Source organism: Sinocyclocheilus grahami, unplaced genomic scaffold (assembly GCF_001515645.1).
Source record: "Sinocyclocheilus grahami isolate Dianchi unplaced genomic scaffold, SAMN03320097.WGS_v1.1 scaffold730.1, whole genome shotgun sequence".
Lineage (NCBI taxonomy): Eukaryota > Metazoa > Chordata > Actinopteri > Cypriniformes > Cyprinidae > Sinocyclocheilus > Sinocyclocheilus grahami.
Window position 1 is genome coordinate 471,191 of NW_015505909.1, and position 15,709 is coordinate 486,899.

General features: G+C 37.6%; 1 protein-coding gene across 1 annotated transcript in view; it reads right to left on the bottom strand.

The window, feature by feature from the left end:
* Positions 1 to 8,911: 8,911 nt before the first annotated feature.
* The window catches only part of LOC107560482 (lethal(3)malignant brain tumor-like protein 3), a 66,875-nt gene continuing 60,077 nt past the window's right edge, over positions 8,912 to 15,709 (bottom strand). The window contains exons 16-18 of the mRNA XM_016244667.1: positions 15,080 to 15,234; positions 14,865 to 14,927; positions 8,912 to 9,649 (exon numbers count right to left, since the gene is read on the bottom strand). Coding sequence (XP_016100153.1) covers positions 9,506 to 9,649; positions 14,865 to 14,927; positions 15,080 to 15,234 — 362 coding nt within the window. The 3' untranslated portion in view covers positions 8,912 to 9,505. The remainder of the gene's footprint in view (positions 9,650 to 14,864; positions 14,928 to 15,079; positions 15,235 to 15,709) is intronic.

Below are 15,709 nucleotides of genomic sequence, written 5' to 3' on the forward strand. Positions count from 1 at the left end.
TCATCAGCGTAACAGTGAAAGTTAACTATGTTTCCTGATGATATCTCCCAAGTGTATCGTGTACAGCGTGAAAAGCAGCGGTCCTAGAACTGAGCCTTGTGGTACTCTATACTGTACTTGTGATCGATATGATACCTCTTCATTCACTGCTACGAATTGTAGTCTACACAAAAGAATGCTGTGGTCGATAGTGTAAAACACAGCACTAAGTAGCCAGTAGCACTAAAAGAGAAATACAACCATGATCAGATGATAAGAGCAGGTCATTTGTAACTCTGATGAGAGCCGTCTCAGTACTATGATATGGTCTAAATCCTGACTGGAAATCTTCACAGATACCATTTCTCTCTAAGAAGGAACATAACTGAGAGGATACTGCCTTTTCTAGTATTTTTGACAGAAAAGGGAGATTTGAGATCTGTCTGTAATTAACATTCTCTAGGATCAAGTTGTGTTTTTTTTAATGAGGCAGTCAGCTTGAAGGATTTTGGAACATATCCTAATGACTTTGACAAATTAATAATATTTAAAAGAGGATCCATGACTTCTGGAAGCACCTCTTTTAGTAGCTTAGATGGAATAGGGTCTAACATACATGTTGTTGGTTGGTGGCTATCTTCCTTATTTAACACACCAGGTTCAGATCATGAACTCGTTAGGAGAGAGCTCCATGAACTAAACTGAGTATGCAGATAAGAAAGACAAACAAATTATGCAGAGCAGTGGGTCCCCAAGACTGGAGTCGAGAACCACTGCCCTTGACCAGTGGTTCCAAATCCAGGTTCTGGAGTTCCTCCAACTGCATATTTCATATGTCTTCATAATGAAACACACCTGACTCAACTTATCAGCTCATTAGTAGGGACTTCAAGACCTAAAATAGTACTTTTGGGGGTACTCCAGGATCAGGTTGGGAACCACTGACGTAGATGATAGACAGGTGACTAAGTTGAACTTTGTAAAGAACAAGGCCCATGGGGCCTGGTGAGGGTTCAGCCGTCTATTCTCTTGGAGGTATTGGTGGTTGTTTAACTTACTTTTTTCCCCCAAAAAGCGCTAATGGGAGTGGAAATTTAATACTCTCCTCTTGCGTCTGGAAGGCAAACTCCTACAAATGCATATTCAATAAGGTCAGGCACAAAAAGAACTGTGTCCACGCCTTTTCAGTGCTAATTCTTCACTGTGCATCTTTAGTAAATCCTGACAGTACTATTTTAATGCCAAAAGATGGTTTGCGCTGGCACAAGCTGTTAGCAAAACTGGCCCTTGGTTGTCATGATTTTGCTTTACCGAAGTGAGTTTGCATGAGAAGGCAGCAAATGGATGGAGTTTTGCTGGATCTCCCTGTCGTTGAGATAACACAGCTTGTACGTATGTAGAGGAGGCATCTACTTCAACCAAAGGTAAGTCAGGATAAGGATGGATGAGAATGGGGCACTGGTTAAGGCGTTCTTTAAACTTTGGAAGGCATAGGAGGCTTTGGGCTTCCAGGACAGAGACTTGGGCTTAGAACTAAGGAGAGAGTTGAATGAAGCTGTGATCACGGTTTCTTATAGATTAATCTTTGGTAGAAACTGGCAAACCCCAGGAAAATTGTATATACTATGACAGTGGAAAGAGGTGACCAGGACTGAACTACTTGTACCTGAATCCATGAGTCCATCTGCAACATGTCTGATGTTGTAGCTCAGGAATTACACAGGAGGTGGGTGGAAAGGACACTTTGAGGAACAGATAAGGTTTTCACTTTTCTAAAGTACCAGGGTCACATGCTGATTGTGTTCTGTCAGGTTGCGGGAGAAAATAAGGATATCAGTATTGCTTAGAACAAAGACAAGTCTCAGAAAACCTTGTTCATTAACCCATGGGATATGGAGGGAGTGTTGACTAGCCCATATGGCATGACCTGATACTCACAGTGGCCTGCAGGTTATCTCCCAAGTGTATCGTGTACAGCGTGAAAAGCAGCGGTCCTAGAACTGAGCCTTGTGGTACTCTATACTGTACTTGTGATCGATATGATACCTCTTCATTCACTGCTACGAATTGTAGTCTACACAAAAGAATGCTGTGGTCGATAGTGTAAAACACAGCACTAAGTAGCCAGTAGCACTAAAAGAGAAATACAACCATGATCAGATGATAAGAGCAGGTCATTTGTAACTCTGATGAGAGCCGTCTCAGTACTATGATATGGTCTAAATCCTGACTGGAAATCTTCACAGATACCATTTCTCTCTAAGAAGGAACATAACTGAGAGGATACTGCCTTTTCTAGTATTTTTGACAGAAAAGGGAGATTTGAGATCTGTCTGTAATTAACATTCTCTAGGATCAAGTTGTGTTTTTTTTAATGAGGCAGTCAGCTTGAAGGATTTTGGAACATATCCTAATGACTTTGACAAATTAATAATATTTAAAAGAGGATCCATGACTTCTGGAAGCACCTCTTTTAGTAGCTTAGATGGAATAGGGTCTAACATACATGTTGTTGGTTGGTGGCTATCTTCCTTATTTAACACACCAGGTTCAGATCATGAACTCGTTAGGAGAGAGCTCCATGAACTAAACTGAGTATGCAGATAAGAAAGACAAACAAATTATGCAGAGCAGTGGGTCCCCAAGACTGGAGTCGAGAACCACTGCCCTTGACCAGTGGTTCCAAATCCAGGTTCTGGAGTTCCTCCAACTGCATATTTCATATGTCTTCATAATGAAACACACCTGACTCAACTTATCAGCTCATTAGTAGGGACTTCAAGACCTAAAATAGTACTTTTGGGGGTACTCCAGGATCAGGTTGGGAACCACTGACGTAGATGATAGACAGGTGACTAAGTTGAACTTTGTAAAGAACAAGGCCCATGGGGCCTGGTGAGGGTTCAGCCGTCTATTCTCTTGGAGGTATTGGTGGTTGTTTAACTTACTTTTTTCCCCCAAAAAGCGCTAATGGGAGTGGAAATTTAATACTCTCCTCTTGCGTCTGGAAGGCAAACTCCTACAAATGCATATTCAATAAGGTCAGGCACAAAAAGAACTGTGTCCACGCCTTTTCAGTGCTAATTCTTCACTGTGCATCTTTAGTAAATCCTGACAGTACTATTTTAATGCCAAAAGATGGTTTGCGCTGGCACAAGCTGTTAGCAAAACTGGCCCTTGGTTGTCATGATTTTGCTTTACCGAAGTGAGTTTGCATGAGAAGGCAGCAAATGGATGGAGTTTTGCTGGATCTCCCTGTCGTTGCGATAACACAGCTTGTACGTATGTAGAGGAGGCATCTACTTCAACCAAAGGTAAGTCAGGATAAGGATGGATGAGAATGGGGCACTGGTTAAGGCGTTCTTTAAACTTTGGAAGGCATAGGAGGCTTTGGGCTTCCAGGACAGAGACTTGGGCTTAGAACTAAGGAGAGAGTTGAATGAAGCTGTGATCACGGTTTCTTATAGATTAATCTTTGGTAGAAACTGGCAAACCCCAGGAAAATTGTATATACTATGACAGTGGAAAGAGGTGACCAGGACTGAACTACTTGTACCTGAATCCATGAGTCCATCTGCAACATGTCTGATGTTGTAGCTCAGGAATTACACAGGAGGTGGGTGGAAAGGACACTTTGAGGAACAGATAAGGTTTTCACTTTTCTAAAGTACCAGGGTCACATGCTGATTGTGTTCTGTCAGGTTGCGGGAGAAAATAAGGATATCAGTATTGCTTAGAACAAAGACAAGTCTCAGAAAACCTTGTTCATTAACCCATGGGATATGGAGGGAGTGTTGACTAGCCCATATGGCATGACCTGATACTCACAGTGGCCTGCAGGTGTTACTAAGGTGGTGTTCAATTCATCTCCCTTCTGCATTCTGACAAGATTATGAGCACTGTGAAGGTTGAGTTTTTCAAAAACTATTGTTCCTCTCAGCAGTCACTCCTTTGAGTATCTTAATATACAAGTCTGTCTAACATTTTGCTGGTTTGTTTAGTGTATGTTGTGTGAAGATGAATGAAATGGATTCATGTTGCTGTGAGACATTGGCAGTGTGAATGGGGCTTGAGAGACCTCGGATGCAGTCCCTCCCACCCAATTATTTACATCACCAGCACTTAAACTGACACTAATTTAAAATAAGCAAATAGCATGTACACATAAATAGTTCTGACCTTGTCTGTAAATTGTGAATCTTAATCTTAAAACATTTCTCATAAACAGCTACATGTCTGCCTCTGTTCATGTTTGTGTAGTGTATACTATAGAATGGGTTGCATTTGTAGGTGTAATTATAGTACAATTCTTGACAATCCAACACAAGCCCTGATGATCAAAGCATGAATGAATGTACAACATTCATATGGTCAGAGTGTTAAAAGCACATATATTTCCCTAAAACCAAGACTGTAAGATTACAAGAACAGGAATTTATCTTTAAGACTGTAGATAACGGGGGAAGGGGTGACATGAATCTGTGTGAAATGGATAATAAGCATTGATCTATAGATTAATAAGGTTAAAGCAAGGGATGTACGCAATATAAATATAAATATAAAGCTTCCTTTCAACAACAGTCATGTTCAGACTTGCCCTATCATCAATAGAGGTCTGTTAATAGATTAATCCCTAGAGAATGTCATTACTCATGTTCCAACACTTTTGTCAACATCTCCAGGGCTCAACACAATACAAGTCATTGGTAACTGTAGACATAAGAGTGAGTATGGTGCAAGTAGTAGGTTCTTGCAATGTTACACTGAATGCCATTTTGCACCTATGCATCAAAGAATGAGATCTTCCTTTCTTCAGTATGCAGCTATTTTGTTTAGAGCTCTTGCCTGTGTCCTGTTGCACGAAGCAAGTTGAATAAACTTGGAGTTTTAGGGCAGGTTTAGTGTTGACAAAACCAAACAAATCCAATCCGGTCTATAATGAGATCAGTGGGCTCACATGTTCACAAATTAACTTTAGTAATTGTATGATCTAAAAGTTTATGATTAACTCTGGAACACGTGCAGCAAACAGCCAATTACATGAAACATGGAGAGAGACGGTTTCATTCACTTCTTGTTATAAAAAATATCATAAATTGAATGCATTTACAAGGTGAGAAGAAACATCATTACTGAAGGCACCTATGTATTTTACTATTATATAGTAAACATTTGTGGCAGTAATGGGATTTCTTCTCACTATATGTTATCGATTCTACCAGTACCTGATTTTTAGGCTTTTGTATTTTTAGCCAATTTTGTGTAGTGTGTGCAGTCCAATTAAATCATGAGTTTAGGAGAACACTGCTGCTGATATGACCTTCTTGTTTGTTCATCACACTGGAAATGCAAAATCAGGCGCATTGCATTGTGGGATACCTTATTCCACAGTGTGCTCTGTTAAATGGTGCACACAGCAAATGTAGTAGATTTGCCGAAACCCATCAAGGTATTCCATGTATACAGTATAAGCACAAACAGCACTGTAAGTATGGGTAGAATGCTATTCTGAACACAGCTGATGTTAAAAACATCTACTAATTTGAAACAGGTGTCAAGAAATCAATTAAAGAGGTATAATGCAGTATCATATGCAAATGTTATCAAATAAACCAGCAATAAAATAAATGGCACATTATAATATTAATCATGCCATGCAATCATTAAAAAGACCATTGTGTTGACAAGACCTTTCGATCATCAAGTTTATTTTCAAATGAATTACAGCATAAGTTTAGTAGTCCATCCAACAGTGCTGCACTTCCACACTAAACCATTGCTTATTTACATTTTAAATCCCCAAACGAACTGTTCATTATACGCTCTCATGGCATGAAAAAAAAACTGACATAATAAATGAGTTCTGAATATGGGAAATCATACAGCTAAGCACCGTGAGTTTACTCTTTTTTTTTTTTTTTTAAGTGAGTAAAAACAGCATCAGACACTTTGAGGAACAGATAAGGTTTTCACTTTTCTAAAGTACCAGGGTCACATGCTGATTGTGTTCTGTCAGGTTGCGGGAGAAAATAAGGATATCAGTATTGCTTAGAACAAAGACAAGTCTCAGAAAACCTTGTTCATTAACCCATGGGATATGGAGGGAGTGTTGACTAGCCCATATGGCATGACCTGATACTCACAGTGGCCTGCAGGTGTTACTAAGGTGGTGTTCAATTCATCTCCCTTCTGCATTCTGACAAGATTATGAGCACTGTGAAGGTTGAGTTTTTCAAAAACTATTGTTCCTCTCAGCAGTCACTCCTTTGAGTATCTTAATATACAAGTCTGTCTAACATTTTGCTGGTTTGTTTAGTGTATGTTGTGTGAAGATGAATGAAATGGATTCATGTTGCTGTGAGACATTGGCAGTGTGAATGGGGCTTGAGAGACCTCGGATGCAGTCCCTCCCACCCAATTATTTACATCACCAGCACTTAAACTGACACTAATTTAAAATAAGCAAATAGCATGTACACATAAATAGTTCTGACCTTGTCTGTAAATTGTGAATCTTAATCTTAAAACATTTCTCATAAACAGCTACATGTCTGCCTCTGTTCATGTTTGTGTAGTGTATACTATAGAATGGGTTGCATTTGTAGGTGTAATTATAGTACAATTCTTGACAATCCAACACAAGCCCTGATGATCAAAGCATGAATGAATGTACAACATTCATATGGTCAGAGTGTTAAAAGCACATATATTTCCCTAAAACCAAGACTGTAAGATTACAAGAACAGGAATTTATCTTTAAGACTGTAGATAACGGGGGAAGGGGTGACATGAATCTGTGTGAAATGGATAATAAGCATTGATCTATAGATTAATAAGGTTAAAGCAAGGGATGTACGCAATATAAATATAAATATAAAGCTTCCTTTCAACAACAGTCATGTTCAGACTTGCCCTATCATCAATAGAGGTCTGTTAATAGATTAATCCCTAGAGAATGTCATTACTCATGTTCCAACACTTTTGTCAACATCTCCAGGGCTCAACACAATACAAGTCATTGGTAACTGTAGACATAAGAGTGAGTATGGTGCAAGTAGTAGGTTCTTGCAATGTTACACTGAATGCCATTTTGCACCTATGCATCAAAGAATGAGATCTTCCTTTCTTCAGTATGCAGCTATTTTGTTTAGAGCTCTTGCCTGTGTCCTGTTGCACGAAGCAAGTTGAATAAACTTGGAGTTTTAGGGCAGGTTTAGTGTTGACAAAACCAAACAAATCCAATCCGGTCTATAATGAGATCAGTGGGCTCACATGTTCACAAATTAACTTTAGTAATTGTATGATCTAAAAGTTTATGATTAACTCTGGAACACGTGCAGCAAACAGCCAATTACATGAAACATGGAGAGAGACGGTTTCATTCACTTCTTGTTATAAAAAATATCATAAATTGAATGCATTTACAAGGTGAGAAGAAACATCATTACTGAAGGCACCTATGTATTTTACTATTATATAGTAAACATTTGTGGCAGTAATGGGATTTCTTCTCACTATATGTTATCGATTCTACCAGTACCTGATTTTTAGGCTTTTGTATTTTTAGCCAATTTTGTGTAGTGTGTGCAGTCCAATTAAATCATGAGTTTAGGAGAACACTGCTGCTGATATGACCTTCTTGTTTGTTCATCACACTGGAAATGCAAAATCAGGCGCATTGCATTGTGGGATACCTTATTCCACAGTGTGCTCTGTTAAATGGTGCACACAGCAAATGTAGTAGATTTGCCGAAACCCATCAAGGTATTCCATGTATACAGTATAAGCACAAACAGCACTGTAAGTATGGGTAGAATGCTATTCTGAACACAGCTGATGTTAAAAACATCTACTAATTTGAAACAGGTGTCAAGAAATCAATTAAAGAGGTATAATGCAGTATCATATGCAAATGTTATCAAATAAACCAGCAATAAAATAAATGGCACATTATAATATTAATCATGCCATGCAATCATTAAAAAGACCATTGTGTTGACAAGACCTTTCGATCATCAAGTTTATTTTCAAATGAATTACAGCATAAGTTTAGTAGTCCATCCAACAGTGCTGCACTTCCACACTAAACCATTGCTTATTTACATTTTAAATCCCCAAACGAACTGTTCATTATACGCACGACATAATAAATGAGTTCTGAATATGGGAAATCATACAGCTAAGCACCGTGAGTTTACTCTTTTTTTTTTTTTTTAAGTGAGTAAAAACAGCATCACAGACAGTTTTGGTTTGTTAACATACATATCCACGATGACATATGTATTAAACTTAAATAAATAGATGTGAGATTTCATGTATTTTAATGCTGCATACCTCCGCAACTGAATTAAAATGAATACGTTTGTACATTTTTTTTCGTACACTGTGCACATGAAGGCATTCTGAGTATTAAGTTACATTCGGTTACACTTTACTTGAAGGGATGTGCATAAGACTGACATGACACCTTCATAATCATGACATGACACATGTCATGAATATGAAGGAGGTTTTATGCATGTTTATGACAACTGTCATTAAGTGTCATTCGCTCAGTTATGTCATTTTTAATGCAAAGATGACATTGTTTGAGATGTATTTGTTATGGGCTATGGTTAGTGGTAAGGGTAGGGGTAGGGTTAGGTTAGGGTTAGGTCAAATAATGTCATATTTGCATTAAAAATGACATAACTGAGCGAATGACACTTAATGACAGTTGTCATAAACATGCATAAAACCTCCTTCATATTCATGACATGTGTCATGTCATGATTATGAAGGTGTCATGTCAGTCTTATGCACACCCCTTCAAGTAAAGTGTTACCTTACATTCGATTACAAAATACCAAATATGTCTCTCACAATTATTATTTGTGCCTTGAGTGTAGCTTTACCCTCCGTTCTCAATTTCTACATCCATTGTATCAAACTAGATAAAGAAAGAAAAAAAGAAATTCCATGACTGTAACCGTAATGAAGAACTGTGGCATGATGTATTAATATGACGTCACAGCACACTGGAAACAAGAAAATCAAAGAGGATGCATGTGTTCATTTAATGCTCTGATATTCAACCCCCTTCTGCCAGTCCTCCATCCAGAACTCTATCAAAACACTTAAATGATCTCCAGCTATGAATTAAAGGAGAGTTTTAACAGAAACAATGAGACATTGTGCGGCTCTTCAGTGCATGTAGCTGAATTCAATTAGCACCTGAATTTAGAAAAGCGCTAATTCTCCGATAACCCCTCAGTAAATATACATTCTCACCGACAACACTATAATGAAAGAGCACTACCTGAAATCATCATGTGCGTACAAATATGATTATTAATGACAGTGCAGAAACGTTCTTGTGCTGTCTGAATGAATTCTGAATGTCAATATATGTGTTTATCCTGCTCATTCGGACATAAACTACATCGTGTTGATCATGTATAATAGTGTGGTGTGTACTGTATGAATCTTCATGACGAGCCCTTTGACTGAAGCAGTTCTGAACTCTCTTGGCTGTCGGTCTGTCTGGTCAGAGTTCGTTGCAGGCAGAGTTCTCTGTTGTTTTAAACATTAGAATAGAGTTATATATCTTTAGAGCCGGCCCTAGTTTAATGCTGAGGATCTTCACCAGGTCCACCTGAGTCAATAACAGGAAGGCCTCGCCATCAATTTGCTGAAATCAAACAACAATAAATGAGCTGATAAACATACACAGCTGTCAGAGAAGAAGATGCATAGCCCGTGCAATTCAGTGTAATTTCAAGGTGTTTAGCTCTACAACAAAATGTCCTAAACTAATGTTTGCTGAAATTCATGCAATAGAACAAACATCTAATTTCTGTTCGCAAACAGACATTTGGTATTGTATGAAATTTAGTGATTATACATCACTGTGTAGTTATTTTTACTGGAAATTGGTGCTTCATCTGATTATTTAGGTCTTGACAGACACAATCCAAAAGATCAGATAATTAGGGATGCACTGATATTAAAATTCTGGCTGATAAAACAAGTTGATCATTATTTTATATGTTATGGCTGATAAACAATAATTGGATAATATTAAAATGATCATTTGTGTAAATAAATTAAAATGAAAACATAAAAATGCTACAATTCAGGCACCATATAATCATTTGCAGAATGACAAATTTATACTTATTTTGAAATTTAGTCAAGTTTATATTTAAGAATTATTTAAGTTATTACTGTTTTTAAAGATGAACTTTAAGTGAAATGGCAGCAAAGGTAATCTAAAATATAATATATAATAGAATATTTCACCACAGGTTCCCTCAAGATTTTCCTCTGGGGTTTTTCTCATTTAGAAGTAAAATGAGGTCTGTGGTAAACATTTTTGGATGTTTTGATGTCAACGTAAATGACAAAAACTCAACCCCCAAACGTTCGTATGTAGGCCCAGTTACTTATTATAAACATGTTTTTAGAAATAAATATAACTGCTTCAAAATCTAAATGTGTGTTTCGGTATGGGTGTGTATAATTGATGTTGTAGAGTGAAATGTCAAAGTATCATTCATTTATATTTACCACAAATACCCATTATAAAAGCCCATTGGAAGATCTGGAGGGAACCCTTGGTGGATTAGTCTGCTGGGTTTTGACAGCAGCACAGCACTCTATGGCCATGCAGATACATGTACCGCGGTATCAACGGCACGGCAGCATCTCTAGCAGTTCACACATATCTGCCATTGCATGGGATGTACTGTACTGTTAAACTGCCAGCACAATCCTGTGTGAAAGTGAAGAGTGTGAGATAATGTGGAAATGTACTCCAGGTGCCGATGACGTTGAAACTACGCAAACAGTAGGACTCTTGTTTTAGCCTATAATTAGTAACACATTGCATCTGTTCCTTGCGATGACAAACCACATCCTCCCATTATAATAAGCACATCTGTTTACTCTGGAAGTGCCTCGTTGCACTATTTTTACACCACTAGACTTCCACTAAAAAATTAACTATGATTTCAACAAGGGATAATGTACATCCATTACACGGCTCTGTGGAATACTTGATTCTGATTGGTCAATCGCGCCATCCAGCGGTATGTTATTCAATTTGTTATCCGCTCATCCGGGTACTACGAGTTATCTTGACCGGTACTACTTATATACTTAACGAGTCACTCCGCCATCGTTGACTGTCTGGCGCCATCTTGTGACTGGAAACACTTAACCACCGCGTGTTACAATGCAAGACTTCAGCATTCATTTCAACATATATGGTAAAAACAAATCTTTTTAGCCGTGTAATAAGCGTACATCCAGCCAGTTGTTATCTCAGAATAAACCCCTTCAGGCTGATACAAGACCCCTCCGCGATCATCCTGTTGGGGTTCATTCTGAGATAACAACCGGCTGGATGTACATTATCCCTTACGTAACCCCCGACAGGGCGATCAGCACTTGTCTCACACTGAAGGGGGCTATTCTGCGATAACAACCGGCTGGATGTACAGTACTGTACATTATCCCGCTTATTAAACATCTACTTGCTACATTAATAAATAATTAGACACACAATTTTAAGTTGAAATATTTGTACGCAAAGCCTCAGTGACGAAAGCAGTTGCTAGCAAGCGGCAAGTTCAAACTAGATGGACATTTACAATTAAGGCGATAAAAGATATTGATTTAAGACGAAAATGTTTTAAAATCGTACCAGTTGGTTAGTTACATCTTATAATCCATTACAGTGTACAAAACAATCATTGCAAAATGGCAGCTGCTGCGTTTGTATGAAACGAGAGAGCGAGTCGCGATACCAGGATGACATTAAATAATTGTACACATAATATTGAATCGAGTTTTAATATTTAATTAGCTAACCAAATGCAAAGCTTCCACCAAGAAAAACTGTTCCTATCAAGAGTATAGCGCTGACTTCAGTTACCCGGATGAGCCTGTGTTATCAGCTTTTACCGGTTGTTATCGAGGGATAACAGACCTCAGAATGTCACGACTGACCAATCAGAATCAAGTATTCCACAGAGCCAGCCGTGTAATAAGGCAGGATATTTTCCAGCGTACATATTCTGACATGACGTGCAGCTTTGACACATCCAGTGTAGACAACATCCAGCTGCTGTGTCACGATGTGATGTTAGTCACTTTCAACACAGACACGGTGTTTCAAATGAAGGTAAAAGCAGTGGTTTAAAACTTAGAGGTACAGTTGAGAGGAGCAAACATATCACGAGATAGACCACTGCAATAAATCTAATGAGATCACAGCACAATGACTGAATGGAATGGGTGATTATGTGAGACAAGTGCAATCTCAGTAAATCCAAAGCTGCCGTCATCTTATAAGATCTTTTCAGATAAATGTTCTTGGGTTCAGAAGTCTAAGAGCACAAGTCTAAAGCCTGGAAATAAACACGATGTTAGAAATTTTACAGTCTGAAATCAAATAATGGTTATGCCATAAAAATTAAAGATTCTGAAAATTTCTATTTCACAAATCAAATGTCCATGTCATTTTGAGTGCTGCTGCCGTTGATTAAAAAAGGGCACATAACAAATACTAAGACATTCAGAAAATGCATGTGAGATTTTCAATTCAATTTTAAACTCAAACTGTTATGCTAATTATATATATTTTAAATGGTAAAGGTTGTATGCAATTAAAACATTTTCACAATCAGTTGTGTGTGTGTGTGTGTGTGTGTGTGTGTGTGTGTGTGGAATGGATTGGCTGCAGGTCATTTTACAGTCTGAAATCAAATAATGGTTATGCCATAAAAATTAAAGATTCTGAAAATTTCTATTTCACAAATCAAATGTCCATGTCATTTTGAGTGCTGCTGCCATTGATTAAAAAAGGGCACATAACAAATACTAAGACATTCAGAAAATGCATGTGAGATTTTCAATTCAATTTTAAACTCAAACTGTTATGCTAATTATATATATTTTAAATGGTAAAGGTTGTATGCAATTAAAACATTTTCACAATCAGTTGTGTGTGTGTGTGTGTGTGTGTGTGTGTGTGTGTGTGGAATGGATTGGCTGCAGGTTATTAAACTCATGCTAATATTGTGACTGATTTTAACCAACAGTTCAATATCTGCAGGATTTAAAAAATCTAATTTAAGACTTTTTGAGACCTTTTTAAGACCTGCACAAATAAAATTAATAGCATGTAAGTGGGGGTAGGGTAATGTCTAAAAAGCATGATTTACAGTTCTGTTACAGGTTTTCACACAAGCAAAAAGTTTTGTAAAATGATGAACTCCACATTTCAGCCTTTAAACCATTTTTGAGAGTCAAAATGATCAATTATTACATTAATTTATTATATTAATTTAATAACATATAAATATATCTTAATGTGTTCATTGTTTAGATTTTTAAAGTGCATTAGCATTAGCTTCTTGTCGATCCACCTGTTCACATTTACAATTCTGAGTGTTTGCTGCGTAAAAATATGGGTTGATTTTCACTTTGGTCTGAACAATTATATATATTTTAAATGGTAAAGGTTGTATGCAATTAAAACATTTTCACAATCAGTTGTGTGTGTGTGTGTGTGTGTGTGTGTGTGTGTGGAATGGATTGGCTGCAGGTTATTAAACTCATGCTAATATTGTGACAGTGATTTTAACCAACAGTTCAATATCTGCAGGATTTAAAAAATCTAATTTAAGACTTTTTGAGACCTTTTTAAGACCTGCACAAATACAATTAATAGCATGTAAGTGGGGGTAGGGTAATGTCTAAAAAGCATGATTTACAGTTCTGTTACAGGTTTTCACACAACAAAATGATGAACTCCACATTTCAGCCTTTAAACCATTTTTGAGAGTCAAAATGATCAATTATTACATTAATTTATTATATTAATTTAATAACATATAAATATATCTTAATGTGTTCATTGTTTAGATTTTTAAAGTGCATTAGCATTAGCTTCTTGTCGATCCACCTGTTCACATTTACAATTCTGAGTGTTTGCTGCGTAAAAATATGGGTTGATTTTCACTTTGGTCTGAACAAAAACAGAAGGGCTGATTGAAAATGCACATTCATTCTCTGCCAGCAGGAGGAGCTTTTGGAGCGTCAGCACAGCAGCTGACTTTGAAACGTGCAGCGCTCCTTTTGAAGTTTAATCTGTCCCCAAATTTAAAACCTCTTGAAATCCTAATTAAGACTTTCTTGTACCATTTAAGACTTTTTATGGCCTTAAATCTGATACAACTAAATTTAAGACTTTTTAAGGACCCGCGGAAACCCTGACAAACATGAAGTTAATGTTAAGTGACATTTTAAACACAATATTACCAGTTATTTTGCCTAAATTTCATAAGCAAAACTCAGCAGAGATATGTGAAACATCCCAGTGCTGTTTTAATAAATATCAGCATTTTATATTATAAAACAAACTCTTTTAAAAGAACACAAAGTAGATGAATTTTCACCAGTGCTCTGAGACTTTTACACCCCATTGTATGACAGGACTCATTAATGCAGCTCCCATGTGCACATATAATTAGAAAACACAGGACAAGACACAGAAGTGAACATGAGGGGAGAGAGATGGGAAATAAGAGCAGACAGACAGCAGCTCAGAGAGCAGAATTATTTAAAGCAGCAGCCCTCTGGCCTTTTTAACATTCTTGTTAGCGGTAAACAGGCATGATGCTGTGACGGGGGATGACTTGACATGCCTATAAATGGTTTCAATGAGTTCTCCTCACATATCCCATCATGCCCCATGCTCTCTTCTTTATGCATTATATTCTGTTCCTAAAATGCTTCAGTTACTCCGGCTGCCAAACCTGATGACGGAGGACTAGTTAAATATTTCCCAGAGGATTCAGTCGCTCTGATTCCACTCGCGATTAAAAAGAATACTTTACCTCTTCTCTGAAGGTGCGCACTTGCTCCTTGCAGCCTGGAAGTCCTTGAATAAACTCAATCACCTACAGAATAACAAAGAGGATTAGAGGAGGGACAGCAGCTGAGGTTAACCGAGTCCAAACTAATCAACTGATCTAATAAAACCTTGCATTAATTCTGTCTTGAATTTGAATAGCACGTGGGATATGCAGATTCACACGGGAGCCCTGTGTACCTCATCCACGCTCCACGCTGCCACTTTACTGGCTGTGATGCCTGCCACTGTTGGAAGCAGTTTGCTGTGCTGATCCCAGCAGTGAGGCATGCTGGGAGATGGGCTGGAACACGGCATGAATACAGACTGGTGCAAAGCCTGCTGTAGAGTCAGCTCTGAGAGAAACAGAGAGAGGGAGTCAATTCCATAGTAAACTGAGCATCATTACTCAGGGTATCACCCTAGAGACGGACACTGGGTACTGCAGACGATGCTTTGGAATATATAGTGAAATTAAATGATTACTTAAAGTAGGGATACACCGATATTTATGGCTGATATCCATAAGCCAGTCATTATTTTCATGTTACAGCTGATAAATATTAAAAATCATTGTGTCTAAAAAAAAATGTAAACACTAAAACTAAAAACAGCTGTTGTATATGCTAAAAGTACATTTTATAATAAGAAACAGACAATAGGAACAGATAAATGTACAATTTGAAGTAAGACAAAAATTTGTCTTTATAAGGCGGATCCTTATAAAGGTTGGTTGGCAAAATATTGTGCACAAAGCACAAGAACTATTTGAGTCTTATGTGACATGTATGTTGCAGACCAGCTCTAACAGCTCGATTGTAAGTCACTTTG